Here is a 19,586-nt window from a genome sequence, read left to right on the forward strand (position 1 = left end):
CTGAGTTTTTAAGAAAAGAAAAATCTGAGATTATCATTGTTATTAATCTGGAGTTGATGAATGTTTGTTTGAGGGGAAGAGAAAGTGCAGAGTCACTGGATTATTGCACAGATTATCACGAGCAAATCTGATGAATCATCGACTCTTATGACGTGAGATAATCCAGAAGATTCTTTGTTGTTGTTGTGGATTATTTGTTTACAACTCGCTGTGTGTGTGTGTGTGTGTGTGTGTGTGTGTGTGTGTGTGTGTGTGTGTGTGTGTGTGTGTGTGTGTGTGTGAACACAGACACAGATAGATGTGCAGGTCGTGAAGATAATCCGATAAACTCAGCTAATATCTCATCTTTTGTTAATCATCATCAGAGACTTTTAAGAAGTAAGAAGTGAACCTTAAATATGAACTGTAATCTAAAAGATGGATTATATTCATGTCCAAACCAAACAGATGAATCATCTACAGATGAATATTCACATGAGTTCATGCTGAGTTAAAGTTAAAGATGTTTACGTCGGGGCCCACCGTTGGTGTAGTGGTTCGCACTCTTGCCTTTTGCAGCAAGAACACCCGGGTTCCTGGGTTTGAGCCCCGTTTGGAACATCTTCGGAACAAGGGCCTTTCTGCAAGGAGTTTGCATGTTCTCTCCCCGTGTGTGCGTGGGTTTCCTCCGGGTTCTCCGGGTTCTCCGGCTTCCTCCCACAGTCCAAAAAACATGCGATATGCGACACTCTAAATTGACCGTGAGTGTGTGTGTGAGTGAGTGGTTGTTTGTCTCTATATGTGACCCTGTGATGGACTGGTGAACTGTCCAGGGTGTGACCCCGCCTATCGCCCAATGTCTGCTGAGATAGACACAGCACCCCCCGTGACCCTCTGGTGGAGGATAAAGTGGTAGATGATGGATGTTTACGTCGTCTTTCTGAGAGTGAGAGGATGAACAGGTGATGACGAGAGGAAGAGGAGGAAGAGGAGGAAGAGGAGGAGGGAGGGGGTTTCTTCTGTTTGATGAAAGAGCAACAGGAGATGTGTGTGTGTCTATCTGTGTGTGTGTGTGTGTGTGTGTGTGTGTGTGTGTGTGTGTGTGTGTGTGTGTGTGTGTGTGTGTGTGTGTGTGTGTGTGTGTGTGTGTGTGTGTGTGTGTGTGTGTGTGTGTGTGTGTGTGTGATCAAATCATAATAATCTGATCATGATCTGATGTCAGACCTGATAACAATCGACTGATGTTGATCAGATCAATCACCACAACAGATCAATATGTTTAACCTTCATCCTCTGTGTGAACATGTAGGTCAGTGTGTGTGTGTGTGTGTGTGTGTGTGTGTGTGTGTGTGTGTGTGTGCAGGATTGCAGCCTGTGTCAATAAGTGTGTCACCGCCAGGCTGTTGCCATGGAGACAGAGGTTGATTGACATGGACACCGATGAATGGATGATGAATGAGAGAAAAATCTTCGCGTCTCCAAACAAACTCCAGAGAGAAGAATGAGACGAGTCTCCACAGTCTGATCACTCATGATGACCAGTTGCCGTGGTAACCGGGCAACTGGTCACACACACACATACACACACATAAAGAAACAGGCGACAAACACAGATGTTTTATTATATTATTATTATTAGGGTAAGGGTTATTAGCTTATAATAAGGTATTATTATTATTATAAGTCAAGCAGCTTCAGTGTTCGTCTGTTATTGATCGTTGACTCTGACGTGGTCATGTGACCAAAGACATTTCTACTGAGTCACTGTGACTCCACACAAGGACACGGGAAGGTGTGTGTGTGTGTGTGTGTGTGTGTGTGTGTGTGTGTGTGTGTGTGTGAGGTCCAAGAGACAAAAGACAAACCTTTTTTGTGAGAAGACGTCATTTTGACCTTGTGAGGGACAACTTTAAAGGTCGTTTTCATGGTTAAGACCTGGTGTTTAGTGTTAGGGTCAGAATATAATTTAGATTAGGATTAGGATTAAGCACTCAGTTGTGATGGTTAAGGTAAGGGGCGAGGAAATGCATCATGTCAATGACGTGTCCTCACTGAGATATAAAAGCAGGTTTGTGTGTGTTCTGGGCATAACTCATGTTGTGAGGACCTCACTGTGATGACACACCCACATTATGGGGACATGTCTTCCTCATGGGGACAAAACTCCCTATAAGTCCCCTATAATGTAAAAAAAAATTACATTGAATGTGAAGACATGTTTTTCTTCATTTTAAGGAACTTTACAGTCTGGATGTATAAATGACTATAAACTCAACATTAATTAAAGTCATTATTAGCAGATTATTTAGAATATTTGGTTTATTTTTCGTAAAGCCGTGCTTCCAGAACAGTAACGTTTATCATAAACTCTGCTGCTTGTTGTTGTCCTGTGAAGGACAGAGGATCAGCTGAGACCTGGTCCAGTGTCAAAGTGTCTCAGGTAACAAACAGGAAGCTGCTTCATCAGCACTGAAGCTTTAACAAAGACACAGTGACCTGATTCTGCTGCTGCTGGAACAATGATAATAATAATAATAATAATAATGTATTTTTACTGATTTAAAATGTCGTCCATCTTTGTCTCTGCAGGAAAACCAGGTCACATGTTACCTCCTCTTCTCATTGGCCACCGCCGTCATCGGCTCGCTGCAGTTTGGCTACAACACCGGCGTCATCAACGCACCAGAGCAGGTCAGTCATGTGACCGCAGAGGTTCACAAACACTGGGCCGGGTTCCTCAGACGACTCACCGGGCATTTGTTTTGGGTCCCTGAAACTTTACCAAGGTTTTAGTTCAGAATCATGTAAATGTTTTACATAAAGTTTTCATTCATTCAATCTTTTTTTTGTCAGAACATTAGAAAACACGTCACGGCTCAGACTGTTAGGCTAGCTGCCTCCAGGCTAAAGCTAACATAGAATCCGTCAAAAAAAGTGCTACATAGGGTATGGATTCAGTGTTAGCATTTAGCCTGGAGGCAGCTAGCCTACCAAAACGCTCATAAAGCTAAAGCTAATTTGTCGCCGAACAAATTTGGCTATAGGTTAGAATAAATCTAAGAACACTCTTTGTTTGTTTCTCACAGATAAATGCAGGAAAAATAACATGGGAAACTAAAATCATAATTGAGGGTGTGGTAAAAGTACACGTTTGTAAAATAATAACAGACGCTCAGAAATCAGTAAAAGTGTTTGAAAGTGTACAGACAGTATAATTTAGTCAGCCAACTGTTGTTTAAAGTAAGCTAATATTGATATTTTCTGTCATTTGTGAGAACATTAGCAAACACGTCACAGCTTAGACTGTTAGGCTAGCTGCCTCCAGGCTAAAGCTAACATAGAATCCGTCCAGTGCTACATAGGGTATGGATTCAGTGTTAGTATTTAACCTGGAAGCAGCTAGCCTACCAAAACGCCTGTAAAGCTAAAGCTAATTTGTCCCCGAACAAATTTGTGTAACTTTTCCCAACCTTTTAGCTCAGATTCATGTAAATGTTCCACATAACGTTCATAAAATTAAGTTTTAATTAATTTATTGGAAAATGACATTATTGTAAATGAGTTGCTATCTTATGCACACATGCATATTTAGCTTTGTAAAGGAAATTTAATAGACGTACTAACTTGTAAGCTAGCTACTTCCAGGATAGCAAACAATCCATCCAGTGCTACATATGGTATTGCTTCAGTGTTAGCATTTAGCCTGGAGGTGGCTAATTTGGGTGTTAGTTTACAAACCAGGAAAAGGTTTGATTTTTGAAGGATTGATTTACTAACTTTTTCTTGACACACGTAGGACTTTTCCCGCTTATTTTAATCCTCATGCTAAGCTAAGCTAAGCTAATCACCCTCTAATTCCAGCCAAGTTCTGGAAATGAAATAAGTTTTTATTATTGTTATTAAACTAATAAAAACAGACATTATTTAGACGTTGAGGCTGAATCAGATTTTCATTTTCTCCAGAAACTGCGATCTTTCTTTAACAACACGTGGACAGAGCGTTACGGTAAAGCCATCGATCCCGACGTCTGCACCATCGTCTGGAGCGTCGCCGTCTCCGTCTTCAGCGTCGGCGGAATGGTGGGTTCCTTCAGCGTGGGCGTCATGGCCGACCGCTTTGGCAGGTAAATAACATGATAATATAATAATGACGTGATCATATTATCTGTGTCTGAATATCCTGCTTTCTAATCTTGTTATTATGGGATGTTCTTTTCTCTCTGTGTGTAATGGCTCTGTGTATTTCCTGTGTGATGAACCGTCGCTAACCATTAAGCTAATGGAGCTGATGAATCTGTGGTCAAACCACGGCCGACTCTAATCTTCTTCACTTCTTTCTCCTCAAACCACATTCAGCTCCTCCAGCTTCATTTTTACTCGTGTGTTCTCGTCTTTAGTGAAACGAGACGCCAACCTCAGTCAATCTTTGAGATCTTCCCCCTGTATATCCAGAAAACAAGATGGACGCCAAAATTCAAAATGGCCGACTTTTTCTTGAGTTGAGGCCGTGGTCCCACTGGACTTTTTTTTTATTCCTCTTGGCCTATATACACATATACAAGTTCTCAACTTGATTTGGGCTTGCTCCAACCACGTTTCACCTTAGGGGGGCGCTATCAATATCGCATTTTCGCTACACCCGACCTCCGCACAAAGTTTCCAGAGTTTTCATGCTCGTTAGCCTCCTGAAAAATGACCACAAACCACAGAATAACAAAAATAATCTGAAGGAAAACAGAAATCCGTGCTGTTCGTAACATTCGTGAACGTTCCGCGAACGTCTCCCTCTCTTGTATCAGCTGTAGTTCTGTCCTGGTCGCATGAACGTCACCCATAAGCTCGCTAACAGTTAAATAACGGTTAGATAAAGGTTTAAGAAAGAGATCATCTGTCTTCACTGGGTTAGCTGCGCAAAAAGAAGGCGTACATGTATATATTTTCATCCAGAATAAAGGAATTAATTTTTTTACGTTAGTTAAAGACGAATGAACAGTAAATGTGTGTTATTCTGTGTTAGCGTTTGTTTATCTTCAGACTGTGGTCACAAAGCTCAGGGGAGGCTTTACTTACTTCCAGGGCCGGAGCTACAGCTGCTTCAGGATAATTCTGCTGTTTCTCTAACAGACAGAGAGTAAACACTGGATCAGTCTGAACCACAGGCGAAGAATAATAGCTCTGAATTATTTAAAACAGTTTAAAGCAAAGGCCAAAAACCTGATTAATATGAACAGTCACACTTAGATAGAAAGACTTTACTCATCGCAAAATACTGGGAAATGATGCCAGAGTTTGCCCAAATCAAATGTTTAGAGATGGAGATATTTTTGGCTTCTTTTCTCTCGATGTTTTCGATAAATAGATCTTATCTTTGTTCAGGGATCTTGGGGATAGTTGGGAATTTTGGACAAAAGACCTATTTTCCAACTCAGCCGGTGTGATGGAGACGTTTCCAAGAAATTTCATTCAGTTCTTCTATTTGCCGAGTTCGCTGGTGCTATGGCTAGCGCAAGTCAATGGTACCAGCTAGCATGGTATAAGTATCAGTATATTCTCCAAAAGTGGCCATTTTTGTGAGATTGAAGAAGCTAGGCTAGCACTGCGGGCTACTCTGCGTCTGTTGCAAGGACAGCAGGTAAACAAACTATTATAGAACCGGTAACTTATAAGTGCTAGGTGATATCAGTCCGCCGCTCGGCCGCTGTCATAGCTAACAGGAAGTATGAGGCGCTGCTGCTGCTGCTGCTGAGACATTAATCCTTCAAATTGCAAGGTTGGTTTTATTTCAAACATTCTATCAACACAGATATGTACATCGATAGTCTGCCGTTACAATTGATTTGCCACGAGTGCACTGTGGAGTCGCTATGAGTGTTTCTAATGCCATGCTAGCAGGTACCATTGACTTGTGCTAGCCATAGCACCAGCGAACTCGGAAACGTCTCCAGACGTCTCCATCACACCGGCTGAGTTGGAAAATAGGTCTTATGTCCAAAATTCCCAACTATCCCTTTAAAAAGGTTAGTAACCACTGGTTTAGGGTTTTAAGTTCTAAACAAGAACAATATCTATCCGAAGTGTACGACCAAATTCTGTCCAGAGGTTTCCTCGACGCGCTTCCTGAAGGCGTCGCTGTGTGAGGCGCCGACTTTGGTCCAGTTTGGACCAGAAACACAAGAGATATCAGTCGGAAACGTGACGCATATGTGACTAAACCAGCCACTTTAGCCACGTCTTCATTGATCAAGGACGGTTCTTCGCTCAGTTCTTAACCAAACCTGTCGAGTTTGACGGTCAGTCGTGTGATGAACGTGTTCCTCTGTGGATGTAAAAGCTCCGCCCCTTCCTCCTCCTCCTCAGACGTCGCTCCATGATGCTGGTGAACGTCCTGGCGGTGATCGGCGGCCTCCTCATGGGCTTCTCCACCATCTGCTCGTCCTACGAGATGATCATCGCAGGTCGCCTGGTCATCGGCCTGTTCTGCGGCCTCTTCACTGGCCTGACGCCCATGTACGTGGGCGAGGTGTCTCCCACGCCCCTCAGAGGAGCCTTCGGGACGCTGCACCAGCTCGGTGTGGTGGTGGGCATCCTGATCGCTCAGGTGTGTAGGACACTTCCAGTCTGGCTCCTCCCCGATCATACCACTGCCAAGATGGGGAGGAGCCAAACACTACTGGGACTTAGCGTTTGGCTCGTTGTAGACGCGGCTTTAGCGTGTGTTGTGTTGTGTTGTGTTGTGTGTAGGTCTTCGGTCTGGAGGCCCTGCTGGGCTCTGATAAGCTGTGGCCCCTGCTGCTGGCCCTCACCGTGGCCCCCGCCGTAGTGCAGTGCATCCTGCTGCCCTTCTGCCCCGAGAGCCCCCGCTTCCTGCTCATCAACCTCAAACAGGAGGAGGAGGCGCGCAAAGGTACGCCGCCGCCGCCGCCACAGCGCTAACGTAGATGCTACGTACGCACGCGCGACTGCTGAGACGACGTCGGTGACGCAGTTTTTCAATTCAGCATGAATTATCGTTAAAAACACATTTTGTGTTCCCACTGTGTCACTAAAGTTAACCCAAATGAAGATTTTTAAAAGCCGAATTTTACAAAAGAAGACATTGTAAGTTAGTGATGGAGGCAGCAGTGGATCAACAACTCCTGTGAACTCCTGTGTGCTGTGATGTTAAAATCACTGGTTTACTCTATGGACTTTGGTGTGGGAGAGTGAGTGACTTTGGTGTGGGAGAGTGAGTGACTTTGGTGTGGGAGAGTGAGTGACTTTGGTGTGGGAGAGTGAGTGACTTTGGTGTGGGAGAGTGAGTGACTTTGGTGTGAGAGAGTGAGTGACTTTGGTGTGAGAGAGTGAGTGACTTTGGTGTGTGAGAGTGAGTGACTTTGGTGTGAGAGAGTGAGTGACTTTGGTGTGGGAGAGTGAGTGACTTTGGTGTGGGAGAGTGAGTGACTTTGGTGTGGGAGAGTGAGTGACTTTGGTGTGGGAGAGTGACTGGTTTACAAACTTCCCTTCTGACACTGACCTCAACAAAGCTCCTCATAAACGAGTGTGTGTGTGTGATGTAAATTAGATTAAAGCCCTTTTTTAAAGTTTATTCTTGTATTAAAGTGATATAACCTTGTGTGATTGACAGCTCTGGTGCGTCTCCGTGGCAGCGAGGACGTGAGTAAAGACATGCAGGAGATGAAGGAGGAAAGCGCTAAGATGGCCATGGAGAAGAAGGTGACCATCGTGGAGCTGTTCCGCTCGGCGTCGTACCGTCAGCCTCTCCTCATCGCCGTCATGCTGCAGCTGTCGCAGCAGCTGTCGGGGATCAACGCCGTGAGTCGATGCCGTCGCTAACGAAGACGATCGATAAAGTTGAGAGTGTTTTGAAGTCCTGACGATCACTGAGGTGTCTTTGTCTCTGCAGGTCTTCTATTACTCTACAGGTATCTTTGCTCGAGCTGGAGTCAAACAACCCATCTATGCCACCATCGGAGCAGGGATCGTCAACACTGTCTTCACTATTGTCTCTGTGAGTCATGTCCTCTGTCCCTCTGTCCCTCTGTCCCTCTGTCCCTCTGTCCTCTGTCCATGTTTGTCCATGTCTGTGTCCATGTATGTCCATGTCTGTCCATGTGTCCATGTCTGTCCTCCTCTCATGTCCACTCGTGACCTCTCATGTGATGTCCTCTCGTGTCCTCTGATGTCCTCTCATGTCATGTGATGTCCTCTCATGTCATGTCCTCTCATGTCCCCTTGTGTCCTCTCGTGTCCTCTCATGTCCTCTGATGTCCTCTCATGTAATGTCCTCTCATATTCTCTCATGTCCTCTCATGTGATGTCCTCTCATGTGATGTCCTCTCATGTGATGTCCTCTTGTGTCCTCTCATGTCCTCTCATGTAATGTCCTCTCATGTCCTCTGATGTCCTCTCATGTAATGTCCTCTCATATTCTCTCATGTCCTCTCATGTGATGTCCTCTCATGTGATGTCCTCTTGTGTCCTCTCATGTCCTCTCATGTAATGTCCTCTCATATTCTCTCATGTCCTCTCATGTCCTCTGATGTCCTCTCATGTGATGTCTTCTCATGTCGTCTGATGTCCTCTCATGTCCTCTGACGTCCTCTCATGTCCTCTCATGTAATGTCCTCTCATGTGATGTCCTCTCATGTCGTCTGATGTCCTCTCATGTCCTCTGATGTCCTCTCATGTAATGTCCTCTCATGTCGTCTGATGTCCTCTCATGTAATGTCCTCTCATGTCGTCTGATGTCCTCTCATGTCCTCTGACGTCCTCTCATGTCCTCTCATGTGATGTCCTCTCATGTCCTCTCATGTGATGTCCTCTCATGTCCTCTCGTGTGATGTCCTCTGATGTCCTCTCATGTCCTCTGATGTCCTCTCGTGTCCTCTAGCTCTTCCTGGTGGAGAAGGCTGGTCGTAGGACTCTTCACCTGCTGGGTCTTGGTGGAATGGCGGTCAGCGCTCTGCTCATGACCGTCTCCCTCCTGCTGGTGAGTTTTAGCGACCTCTAGTGTCTGAACGAGTTACTGCACTTCTGCTCATTCACTCTCTCCCCCGCGTTCTCTCTCAGTTGAGCATCCCTGGCATGAGCTACGTTGCCATCCTGGCCATCATGCTGTTCGTGGCCATGTTTGAACTCGGTCCCGGTCCAATCCCGTGGTTCATCGTGGCCGAGCTGTTCTCTCAGGGTCCGAGGCCGGCGGCCATGGCTGTGGCCGGCTGCTGCAACTGGACCGCCAACTTCCTGGTGGGAATGAGCTTCCCCAAACTGGTGGTGAGTGGAGACGCATGTGTTCACGTCTTTATTTCACTGTTAGACAGACGTTTGTAAACCACTCACTCTCCCACACCAAAGCCCATTATTATAACAGGAAGTGGAAATACGAAACCAGCTGGTTCATTATCTAGCTAATGTTTTTGTAAGCTAGCGACATGCGCACGTGTGTCCAAACATGAGTCGGGAATAAACGTATCTGAAATTGATATTGTCCAAACTTACTTATTTGTCTTCAAACGATGCTTAATGGCTAAACGTAAGCAAGCAAACCAACATGTTGATACAATGGCCGCTGGTGTTCTTGCTCCCTGATCGTAGCCATATTATGTAGCCACTTAGCCTTTGCTAATTTAGGCAGTGAGTGCGATGTTAACAACACAAGGATCGCGATTAGAGGCTAAAGTTATTGTTTTGTTTTAGAGCTAAACGCCGTTATTAAAACAGGAAGTGAAAATATGAAACCAGCTGATTATTAGCTAGTGTTTATTATCTAGCTAATGTTTCTGTAAGCTAGCGACGTGCGAACGTGTGGCCAAACATGAGAAGTCAGGAATAAACGTATCAGAAATTCTGTTAGCGAAGACTAAGTTAGCATCAAAAAGTGTCGTTCTTTCAATGGTTCAGTCCAAAGACTGAGTTTAAAATGAGAATTTTGAAAATGCGAACGCTCTGAAGGCTACGTTTGCCAACGATTTCGTCTCCGAATTCACGTCACACGCTCATCGTCAAAATCCGTGTGTGTGTGTGTGTGTGTGTGGCACGCTATCTTTAATGTTTTATCACTCTCCCACACCAAAGTCCATAGAGAAAACCAGTGATTTTAGCTCACAGGGACACAGGAGCTGGTCCTCTGCTGCCTCGTGTGGTCACTTTGTGTCACTGAGGTACATCAAAACGAAGGATTTTAAAAGCCGAATTCACTAAAATCAGTCATTGTAAGTTAGTGATGAGAGTTAGAGTGAGTGACTTAGGTGTGGGAGAGTGAGTGACTTTGGTGTGGGAGAGTGAGTGACTTTGGTGAGGTTTACGAACATCTTCGTCACCGTCTCTGTGCAGGACCTGTGTGGGGCGTGGGTCTTCCTCATCTTCACCGCCTTCCTCATCCTCTTCTTCATCTTCACCTTCATCAAAGTCCCGGAGACGAAGGGTAAGACCTTCGACGAGATCGCCCGCGGCTTCGGCGGAGCTCCGCCCACCTCCTCGTCCCTGGAGGATCCTCCCGTCGGCGGCGCTGGCGCCGGCGCGACGCTCCCGGCCTCGCCCCTGAAGGAGAAGGTGCCGCTGGTGGAGGCGGCGGCGGCTGCCGTGGCCCCGCCTCCCGCCGCCGAAACCACGCCCCTGGACGACAAGTTGAACAAGACAAAGCAGGAGAGCGTGTAGAGTCGTCACGAGAGGAGGGAGGTTCTAAAAGAAGGACCGGATTCACCAGTCCTTCTTTTACATCCTCCCGTCTGTCAACCACGTACAACACTACTGATTTAAAAACGAGCGTACACACATTCCTATGAGCGACCCGGGCTCCGCCCATTTTACCTCCGGGTGTTTTGGGGAGGCGGCGTCCGGGTCAGAGGTCAGAGGTCAGAGGTCGTAAACCCGGCGCAGGTGTTTCCTGTTCCTCCTGAGTTCAAAGTCCGTGTCGTGTGAGTGGAGTGACGTGTTTTTATTGACGTTGGCGTAGATTTTTGTCTTTAAAGTTTTTCCGACGGGCGTTTTCGTGCAATATAAGTGTGTAGCTGTAGTTTGGTCCCGTAAGATTTAAATATTTAAATATACACATTATATTTATTATATTTATTCGTCCCTCTCGTGTGGTAAACGAAGAAACAAAGAAGGGATTTTATTTTTAAATTCATGCTCTGCCTTTGTTCGCTTTTTTTCCGCGATGCCAAAGTACCATTTTTACCGTTCATTAAAGGTGCGATACGTAGAATCTATAATATCTTAATAATATCTCTTTATACATAATAAACCCCAAGAATTAAGACTTTTAACAGTGTGTTGTGTACGGTGGCCCAGAATGGAGATTCTTGGCGCCTGAAGGCCACCGTAGATTCTCAAATACACTGAAGTTTGTCGTTGCAGTACACAGCTTCACCACTAGATGTAACTGAATCCTACACGCTGGTCCTTTCACATCCGTAGGACAGATGCAACCACAGCTTTTATTATTCTCAACACCAGTTTGGTGCAATTACAGTAGATTACAGTAGATTAATGTATATTTTCCTGTTGAAGAGAAAATGACGACTGATTTATCGTCTTAGAAATCACAAACGTAGTCGTGTGATTCTTTTTTCCAGATTAGCCCGGATTATATAAACCTTTAAAAACGTAAGTGGAGTGCTTTGCTAACAGTGACGCGGTCAAATCACGTTTCTCCGTTTAGACACGCCTCCTCCACGCAGCAAAGTTAGCATTAGGGCCTCATAGACGTCGGTTAGCATGTTAGCACTCAATGTTGAAGCATCTACTGAAGCGCCTGCGTGTAATCGCTGATATTAGAGTTAGTAAGAATTGTTAAAATGCGCAACACTGTCGACTCTTTAGCCTAAATATTAGCGTAGTCAAATGCTAACGCTGTTTAAACAACAAGCAGAGGAACTGAAAACGTATCGTTTCTGACCACGTTAAACAGCAAAGACAAATTGCGAAGTGTGGCGTTCTTGCTGACTTCCGTAGCTAACTTTACCTTCACCTAATTTCAGGTAAGCTAGCTGGGAACCTTTAAAAAAACAAAAAAAACAAAACAGCAACTATATTTTCAAAACATTTATTTGTCCCTTAACATCGTCTGAAGGCTAAGTCTATGCTAGCAAAAGAGCGCTACAGAGAGTAGCATTTTTGATACCTCCTGGAGCCACTTAGGCTAGCTAAATAATATTGTCCAAACTTACTTATTCGTCTTCAAACAATGCTTAATGGCTAAACATAAGCTAGCAAACCAACATATTGATACAATGACCGTATTCTTGCTCTAAAGTTATTAGAGTTAAACACCGTTATTATAACAGGAAGTGGAAATATGAAACCAGCTGACTATTAGCTAGTGTTTATTATCTAGCTAATGTTTCTGTAAGCTAGCTACGAGCGCACGTGTGGCCAAACATGAGAAGTCAGGAGTAAACGTATCAGAAATTCTGTTAGCGAGGTCTAAGTTAGCATCAAAAAGTGTCGTTCTTTCAAAGGTTTTAAAATGAGAATTATGAAATGTGAACGATCTGAAGGCTACGTTTGATCGACTTTTATTCAACGATTCGTCTTCGAAATACGTCACATGCTCATCGTCAAAATCCGAAGTCCTGGCAGTAACGTAAAATTCCTTCATACTCCACGAAAACATGATTGTGATTCCACTGTTTCTGAATCGACTCATCAGGTCTAGATGTGACGCTTTGTTAGCTTTGTGTGTGTGTGTGTGTGTGTGTGTGTGTGTGTGTGTGGCACGCTATCTTTAATGTTTTATCCAACAGTGTGTGTGTGAGTGTGTGTGTGTGTGTGTGTGTGTGGCGTATAAATGTCTGACACAAAGCAACATTTTCTATCTTCTGTCGTGATTGCGCCAGTTATTGTAGTTTTTTAAAAAAGCCTATATTTCTCCCATGCTGCACTTTAAAAACATAATTATGTATTTATTTATTCATTTATTTATTTATGTATTTATTTCACCGTATGTATTATTTACAGAAGAGGATTGGGGTCACATGTAAGAAAAAAACAAATTTGGAAACAAACCTAAAAAAAAAATCAAAATTCTGGGATAAAAGTGAGAATTCTTGATTTAAAAAAATATTAAATATCAATATTTGCGTGGCCCTGATCGTCTTCAGTTATTATTTACCTTTAGGCTGCACTGCAAAAATATTCATCCTGACAAATAAATGGAAAAGATTTATACTGAAGACAGATTTATTTAGACAGATGTATAATACAGAATAATATATATGTAAATAATAAGGATAAAGAGAGATTAAGAGGAATAATTATTTGATTCTGGATGAAGCCATGGTGGTGTTTGTGTGTTTGTGTGTTTGTGTGTCGATGGTGACGTGCTGTGTTTGCACTGATGGAGACGTCAAAGTGTCGTGTTCTGCCTCCTTTAACTCTGTGGCTAAGCTAACACGCTGCTAACACACCGCTAACACACCACTGTCACACTGCTTCCCTGACACTTGTATGGATTTAAAAGTTAATAAAGATAATTATTGATTCATAAGGCAAACTTTTTCCCATGATTCATTTTGTTTGAACGTCCATTTCAGTATTTTCCCGATGTCACTTCCCACGCGTCAGAAGGGAAATTAAAACGGTAAATTAAGTAAAAACAAGTTTTGAACAAGATAAAGTTATTACATCATAACCAACATATACGTATATATGTACTATAACAATGTGGGACTTTAAAAATACACACCAGAGTCGGATGGAAGAGGATTAGAAACACGTAAAATAAGTCAAGATTCTGAGAAATGTGTGAAAAAAAGTCAACATTCTGAGTAATTTGTGGAAAAAAGTCAAAATTCTCGGAAATTTTTGAACAAAGTCAAAATTCTGATAAATTTGTGAAAAAAATCTGAATTCCGAGAAATTTGTGAACAAATCTGAATTTTGAGAAATTTGTGGAAAAAAAGTCAAAATTCTGAGAAATCTGTGAAAAAAATCTGAATTGTGAGAAATTTGTGAAAAAAAGTCCAAATTCTCGAAAATTTTGGAAAAAGTCAAAATTCTCGAAAATATTGGAAAAAGTCAAAATTCTCGAAAATTTTGAAAAAAGTCAAAATTCTCGAAAATTTTGGAAAAAGTCAAAATTTTCGAAAAATTTTGGAAAAAGTCAAAATTCTGAGAAATCTGTGAAAAAAATTAGAATTCTGAGAAATTTGTGGAGAAAAAAAAGTCAAAATTCTGAGAAATTTGTGAAAAAGTCAGTATTCTGAGATATTTGTGAAAAAAAGTCAGAACAGAGAAATTTTTTTTTTTTTTTTTTTAATTGAGAAACTGGAGGGGAAAAAAACGACAGAATTCTGAGAAATTTATGAAAAAAAGGTCAAAATTCTGATAAATTTGAGCCTAACTGATTTTTAAGTGTGTATATATGCATAAAATTATATATTTGATTATGTATATGTATGAACATACATATGTATATATACATGAGGAGAAGGTGCGTTTGTGTTTGTTGGATCAAATTAACCAGTGAGAAAATAAACAGTACCCCCCCCCCCCCACAGTCTCCCTCCTCTTCCCCCCGCCCCCCCCCCCCCCCCCCCCCACCACCTGTGCCTACGTCATCACATTGCGCCGGAAACGACAGAAGCAGAAAAAAATCAGAGGAGGAGGCGTTTCCCTCCAGCTGCAGATTTATGCTAAAGAGTCCGTGAACGCATCATCATCATCATCATCACCAACAACAACACTGCTGCTGCAGAGGAGGAGAAGAAGAAGGAGAAGAGGAGGAGGAGGAGGAGAAAATAACAAGAAAACACGCGCTGCGAGGCTTCGTCCCACGCGGCAGCCCGGAGCTGGAGCAGCTACCGCGGGGAGAAGCGAGCCAGAACCCCGGGTACCGAGGAGCAGGAGGCGGCGGCGGAGGAGGAGGTTAGCAGCGGGAGGCTAGCGGAGGAACATGGAGGAGAGGAGGAGGAGGAGGAGGAGGAGGAGGAGGAGGAGGGAGCTAACGTTAGCATCTGTGACAGACAGACTCAGTATATTACATGTTTATTAATGATTAAACTAACAGATAAATGTGTTTAAATAAAGATTCACGAGGAGGAAAAACTGCATCTGTGCACACGTTTGTATACAGAAAAAGAAGAAAAGATCAATATATGTTTTTAATCGATTATCTACGACCGATATCACAACGTTAAACACCGATATCAGCGTGATAGATGTGTGTATATATAGTATTTATATATTTATACATGTATTGTTCTTCAATGGTGTTTTTGTGCTGATTCTTTCATTTACAACCTAATCATAACAAACCTTTAAAAGATATAAATATAAATCACTGGAGATATTTTCGCTCAGTTATTACAAATGTTGACATGTTTGTTTGTGTTTTCTTCTCAGAGTGTGTAACACACAAACACGTGACTAAATCACTAAAGTTGTATTTTTTAATATCCAAACAGTTTTCAGTGACTTTGCTTCATGTGTTTAATATTTAGTTTAAAAATACTGTCAATAATTTCACTGCAGTGCAGACACAGAGCTGTAGGGTTTGTGGTATTATTTGTTATATTACATACATATATTTATATATATATTTATGTACAGGGTTTCCCCACTGGGGAAACTGTATATATAGTTTAATGTAACTCTGTTATCATTTTCTCCTCCTCTCCTCCTCCTCCTCCTCCTGCTCCTCCTCCTCCTGCTCCTCCTCAGCGGTCATGGAGACAGATGGAGAACAGAACCAGCAGACGGCCTCCACCAATGGGAGCGCAGCGTCTGGGACCACGTCCCGCCCCTCACCCATGAACTCTATGTCTCTGTATGAAAGACAGGCGGTACAGGTGTGTGTGTGTGTGTGTGTCTGTGTGTGTGTCTGTGTGAGATAGTGTGTGTGTGTGTGTGTGTGAGAGAGTGTGTGTGTGTCTGTGTGTCAGTGTGTGTGTGTGTGTGGTTTTGAACTGCTGTAAACAAAGGTTTTGACTGTAACTAACTGTCTCCTGCTCCTCCTCTCCTCTCTCTCTCCTCCTCTCTCCTCGTCTCCTCCTCTCTCCTCCTCTCTCCTCCACCACCTCCTCCTCTCTCCTCCTCCTCCTCTCCTCCTCGTCTCCTCCACCTCCTCCTGCTCCTCCTCCTCTCTCCTCCTGCTTCTCCTCCTCTCCTCTCTCCTCCCTCGTCTCCTCCTCTCTCTCTCCTCCTCCACCTCCTCCTCCTCCACCTCCTCCTCCTGCTCCTCTCTCTCCTCTCTCCTCCTGCTCTCATCCTCCTGCTCCTCCTCCTGCTCCTCCTCCTGCTCCTCCAGGCCCTTCAGGCTCTGCAGCGTCAGCCTAACGCCGCTCAGTATTTCCAGCAGCTCATGTTGCAGCAGCAGATAAACAACGCTCAGCTGCAGAATCTGGCTGCTGTTCAACAGGTGAGACTTTCTGCTGAGTCATGATTCTGTTCACAGACGAACACAACAGTCTCATAACACATTTAATCTTCCTCCTCTTCCTCCTCCTCCTCCTCCTCCTCTTCCTCCTCCTCTCAGGCGACGCTGGCGGCCTCTCGTCAGTCCAGTCCGTCCAGCAGCAGTAGTCCGTCTCAGACGACCAGCACCGCGTCTGTACGTCTGTCCTCACGTTATCTGTCGCTTTGCTCATACTAACATCAATAATCTAATCTAATCTGTCTTTTTTTTTTATATAAATATATTCAGACGAGTGTAACAGCAGGATCAGGCTCCGCCCCCAGCAGTCGTCCAGCCGTCGCCACGGCGACGTCCACCATCAGCCAGTCGGTTCTTCTGAGTGGGACGGCAGGAGGACAGGGACAGATGTACCTGAGGGTGAGGACACCAGGCTCAGGGTTTAGAGCTGTATGGACTCTGTACGATCTTCTTCTGTGATGTTATTTTAACAAAAATGTCCCGTAAACACATTAAAAACAACTCTTCACAGTGTAGTACCTATGCCAGGCCTGTGTGTGGCGCTGTAGCACTGTCATGGAGGGTGAGACACACAATCGTAACGCACGCAAATGCAAAAGTGTGAGATTTTTTCACGCTACGACATCGTTTTCTGTTTCGTTGCTGCACAAACAGCGCTTTTATCTGGATAAGTAGTCGTTACGATAAAAAGAATTTGCAGATTCACGTAAAACTCAGCATTTTCCGTCGTAAACCACAACGTTTTTCGTCGTAAACCATTTTTTTGTCATAAACCTTTGCTGTTTTTTTGTGGCAAACCTCTGCGTTTTCTGTAGTTTTCTGTCATAAACCTCAGCGTTTTATGACGTAAAACTTCAGAGTTTTTTGTCATAAAACTTCAGCGTTTTCCGTCGTAAACCTCTGCGTTTTCCGTCGTAAACCTCAGCGTTTTCCTTCGTAAACCTCAGCTTTTTCCGTAGTAAACCTCTGCGTTTTCCGTCGTAAACCTCAGCGTTTTCCTTCGTAAACCTCAGCTTTTTCCGTCGTAAAACTCAGCGTTTTCCGTCGTAAACCTCAGCGTTTTCCGTCGTAAACCTCAGCGTTTTCCGTCGTAAACCTCAGCGTTTTCCGTCGTAAACCTCAGCGTTTTCCGTTGTAAACCTCAAAGTTTTCTGTCGTAAACCTCAGCGTTTTCCGTCGTAAACCTCAGCGTTTTCGTCTCTGCAGGTGAATCGTTCGCTTCCGAGCTCCCATCTCCTCTCAGCTCATCTTCATGCCCGGCAACACGGCGACCGCTGCCGTGGCGACCGTTACGCAGCAGCCTCAGCAACAACCGCCAGAGGTGACTCCGCCCACATCCTCCTCCAGCAGCTGCCAATCAAACGACAACGACCAGGTGTGTGTGTTTTTGGACGTGTTGATGAACTCTGTGATAAGTGAATCTCTGACTCTGAGTCTTTTTTTCTCCTGCAGGTGCAGAATTTAGCGATGAGGGGCGTGGCTAATCTGAAAGGTGTCGGAGTGAAGACGGAGGCTCCGGACCGCAGCGACTCAGGTAACAACGTCAGATTTGTTCCATCAATGTAACAACAAACATGTTTGATAACAGAATACAAACGTGAACATGTTTTTTTTTAAATACATCAATAAGATTAAAAAAAGGTTTTTACAAAAACACACAGCAAATGTTGTAAAGATACAAATTGTGTATAAGTTGTAATATAAACATATTTATTCAGAAGAATTCACAGTCATACAGTGATAGTGACTGTTTTATATCTTTTGTGTGTTTTTAATCTTTATTTTCATGCTTTGATTGGTTTATGTTTTTTAATGCTTTAGTGTGTCTGTCGTGCTTTTATTTTGTAAAGCACTGTGGTCACCTGTGGGATGTTGTTGTAAAGAGTTTTAGAAATAAATTAATTAATAAAAATTATATTCATAGACAAATTTAAGATGTTACTTAAATAAAACGAAAAAGACAATAACATTTATGTTTTTTTAAATGACTAAAAAGTTACTTGTGTTTTTAAAAAAAGTTACAAAAACAAATAAAAAGTTGTTACCTGTAACAAAAAGTATCAAATATGTAGTGTATTAAAATAAAAGCATGACTTCCTGTGTTCTGGGGGCGGAGCTTTGACCACAGGGGGGGCGTGGTGTATCAGGTTCCAGATGTTACAATGTCACTTCCTGTTCATTTCATTTCAATGATGTTACTTTTTTTGTTTTGTTTTTTTCAGCCTACTCTCTGGCTCCGCCCTCCCACCACTCAAACATGCAGTCGCCCAGTAAACTGGCCCCGCCCACGCCGCAGCCCCCGCACATCAAAATCCCCACGTATCCTCAGCCCACCAACCTGAAAGCTCACGCCTCCTCCTCCTCCTCCTCCTCCTCCTCCTCGTCCTCGTCCATCCCTCTCTCTCAGCTCCTGCTTCACGGAACTCGCACCCTCGCCACGGGAGCTGCCGCCCCCTCGGCGGCGCACACCCTGGTTCTGACGTCCAGCGCGTCGTCTCAGGCCCACGGTTACCCGGTCGGCACGGCGACCATCAAACCGGCGGTCAGCGCTCAGACGCTGGTGGTTCAGCCGCTGCAGAAGACGTCGCTCGCCGCCGACAAATCGGCGAGCGGTCCGATCCCCATCCAGCCCAAGACTCTGCAGGGGCTGCGTCTGCCGCTGCAGCTGCCGTCACGGAACCCTCCGCCCATCCTCCCCGCGCCACCGCCGCCGCCGTCCGCAGGCTCCGCCCAGCCCGCCTCGCAGGCGCCGCACATCCCCGTGCAGATCGTCGGCGCGAGGCAGAGCTCGCTGGGTAACGCCCAGGCTCTGGCGTTGGCGCGGGGAAACTGCGGCCAGGACGGCGCCGGCGTCCTCGGCGGCTCGTCCAGCCTGCTCACCGTGGTGGCGTCCATCGCCTCCAGGGAGGGCGGAGTCATGGGACGAGGCGTCGGCCTCAAGGCGCTGCAGTCGCCGCAGGAGGCGCCGCCGCTGGCTCAGGTCTCTCAGGTTCATCCGCAGGCCAATCAGAGCGCAGCGCAGGGTCAGAACGGCACGCTCGCTTCAGGCCCCGCCTCCTCCCAGCCCCCTGCTGTGTCGGCCCCTCCCTCCTCGCTGTCTCGCTCCGCCCTCTCCCTCCCACTGACCACAGAAGAGCAGAGAGGCGCCGGGGGCGGAGTCACCGCCAACGGAGGCTCAACAGGAAGTCAGACGCCGCAGGTTAGCCGATTACGATTTATTTATTTGTTACGA

General features: G+C 44.7%; 2 protein-coding genes across 2 annotated transcripts in view; both read left to right on the plus strand.

The window, feature by feature from the left end:
* Positions 1–1,979: 1,979 nt before the first annotated feature.
* Positions 1,980–10,635, plus strand: slc2a3a (solute carrier family 2 member 3a; the record flags this gene model as incomplete). The annotated part of the gene is made up of 10 exons (XM_083899625.1): positions 1,980–1,988; positions 2,569–2,670; positions 3,943–4,103; positions 6,337–6,577; positions 6,721–6,883; positions 7,604–7,791; positions 7,883–7,987; positions 8,870–8,968; positions 9,049–9,252; positions 10,312–10,635. The coding sequence occupies 10 exons, from the start codon at positions 1,980–1,982 to the stop codon at positions 10,633–10,635; spliced, it is 1,596 nt and encodes a 531-aa protein (XP_083755751.1).
* Positions 10,636–15,647: 5,012 nt separating this feature from the next.
* The window catches only part of LOC310936039 (polyhomeotic-like protein 1), a gene marked incomplete at its 5' end in the record, with an annotated part of 10,016 nt that continues 6,077 nt past the window's right edge, over positions 15,648–19,586 (plus strand). Inside the window, 8 exon segments of the mRNA XM_083900062.1 lie at positions 15,648–15,770; positions 16,229–16,339; positions 16,457–16,531; positions 16,625–16,753; positions 17,561–17,575; positions 17,577–17,729; positions 17,807–17,888; positions 18,577–19,553. Of these exon segments, the coding sequence (XP_083756188.1) occupies positions 15,648–15,770; positions 16,229–16,339; positions 16,457–16,531; positions 16,625–16,753; positions 17,561–17,575; positions 17,577–17,729; positions 17,807–17,888; positions 18,577–19,553 (1,665 nt within the window).

This window comes from Microchirus variegatus (assembly GCF_963457635.1).
Source record: "Microchirus variegatus genome assembly, chromosome: 13".
NCBI lineage: Eukaryota > Metazoa > Chordata > Actinopteri > Pleuronectiformes > Soleidae > Microchirus > Microchirus variegatus.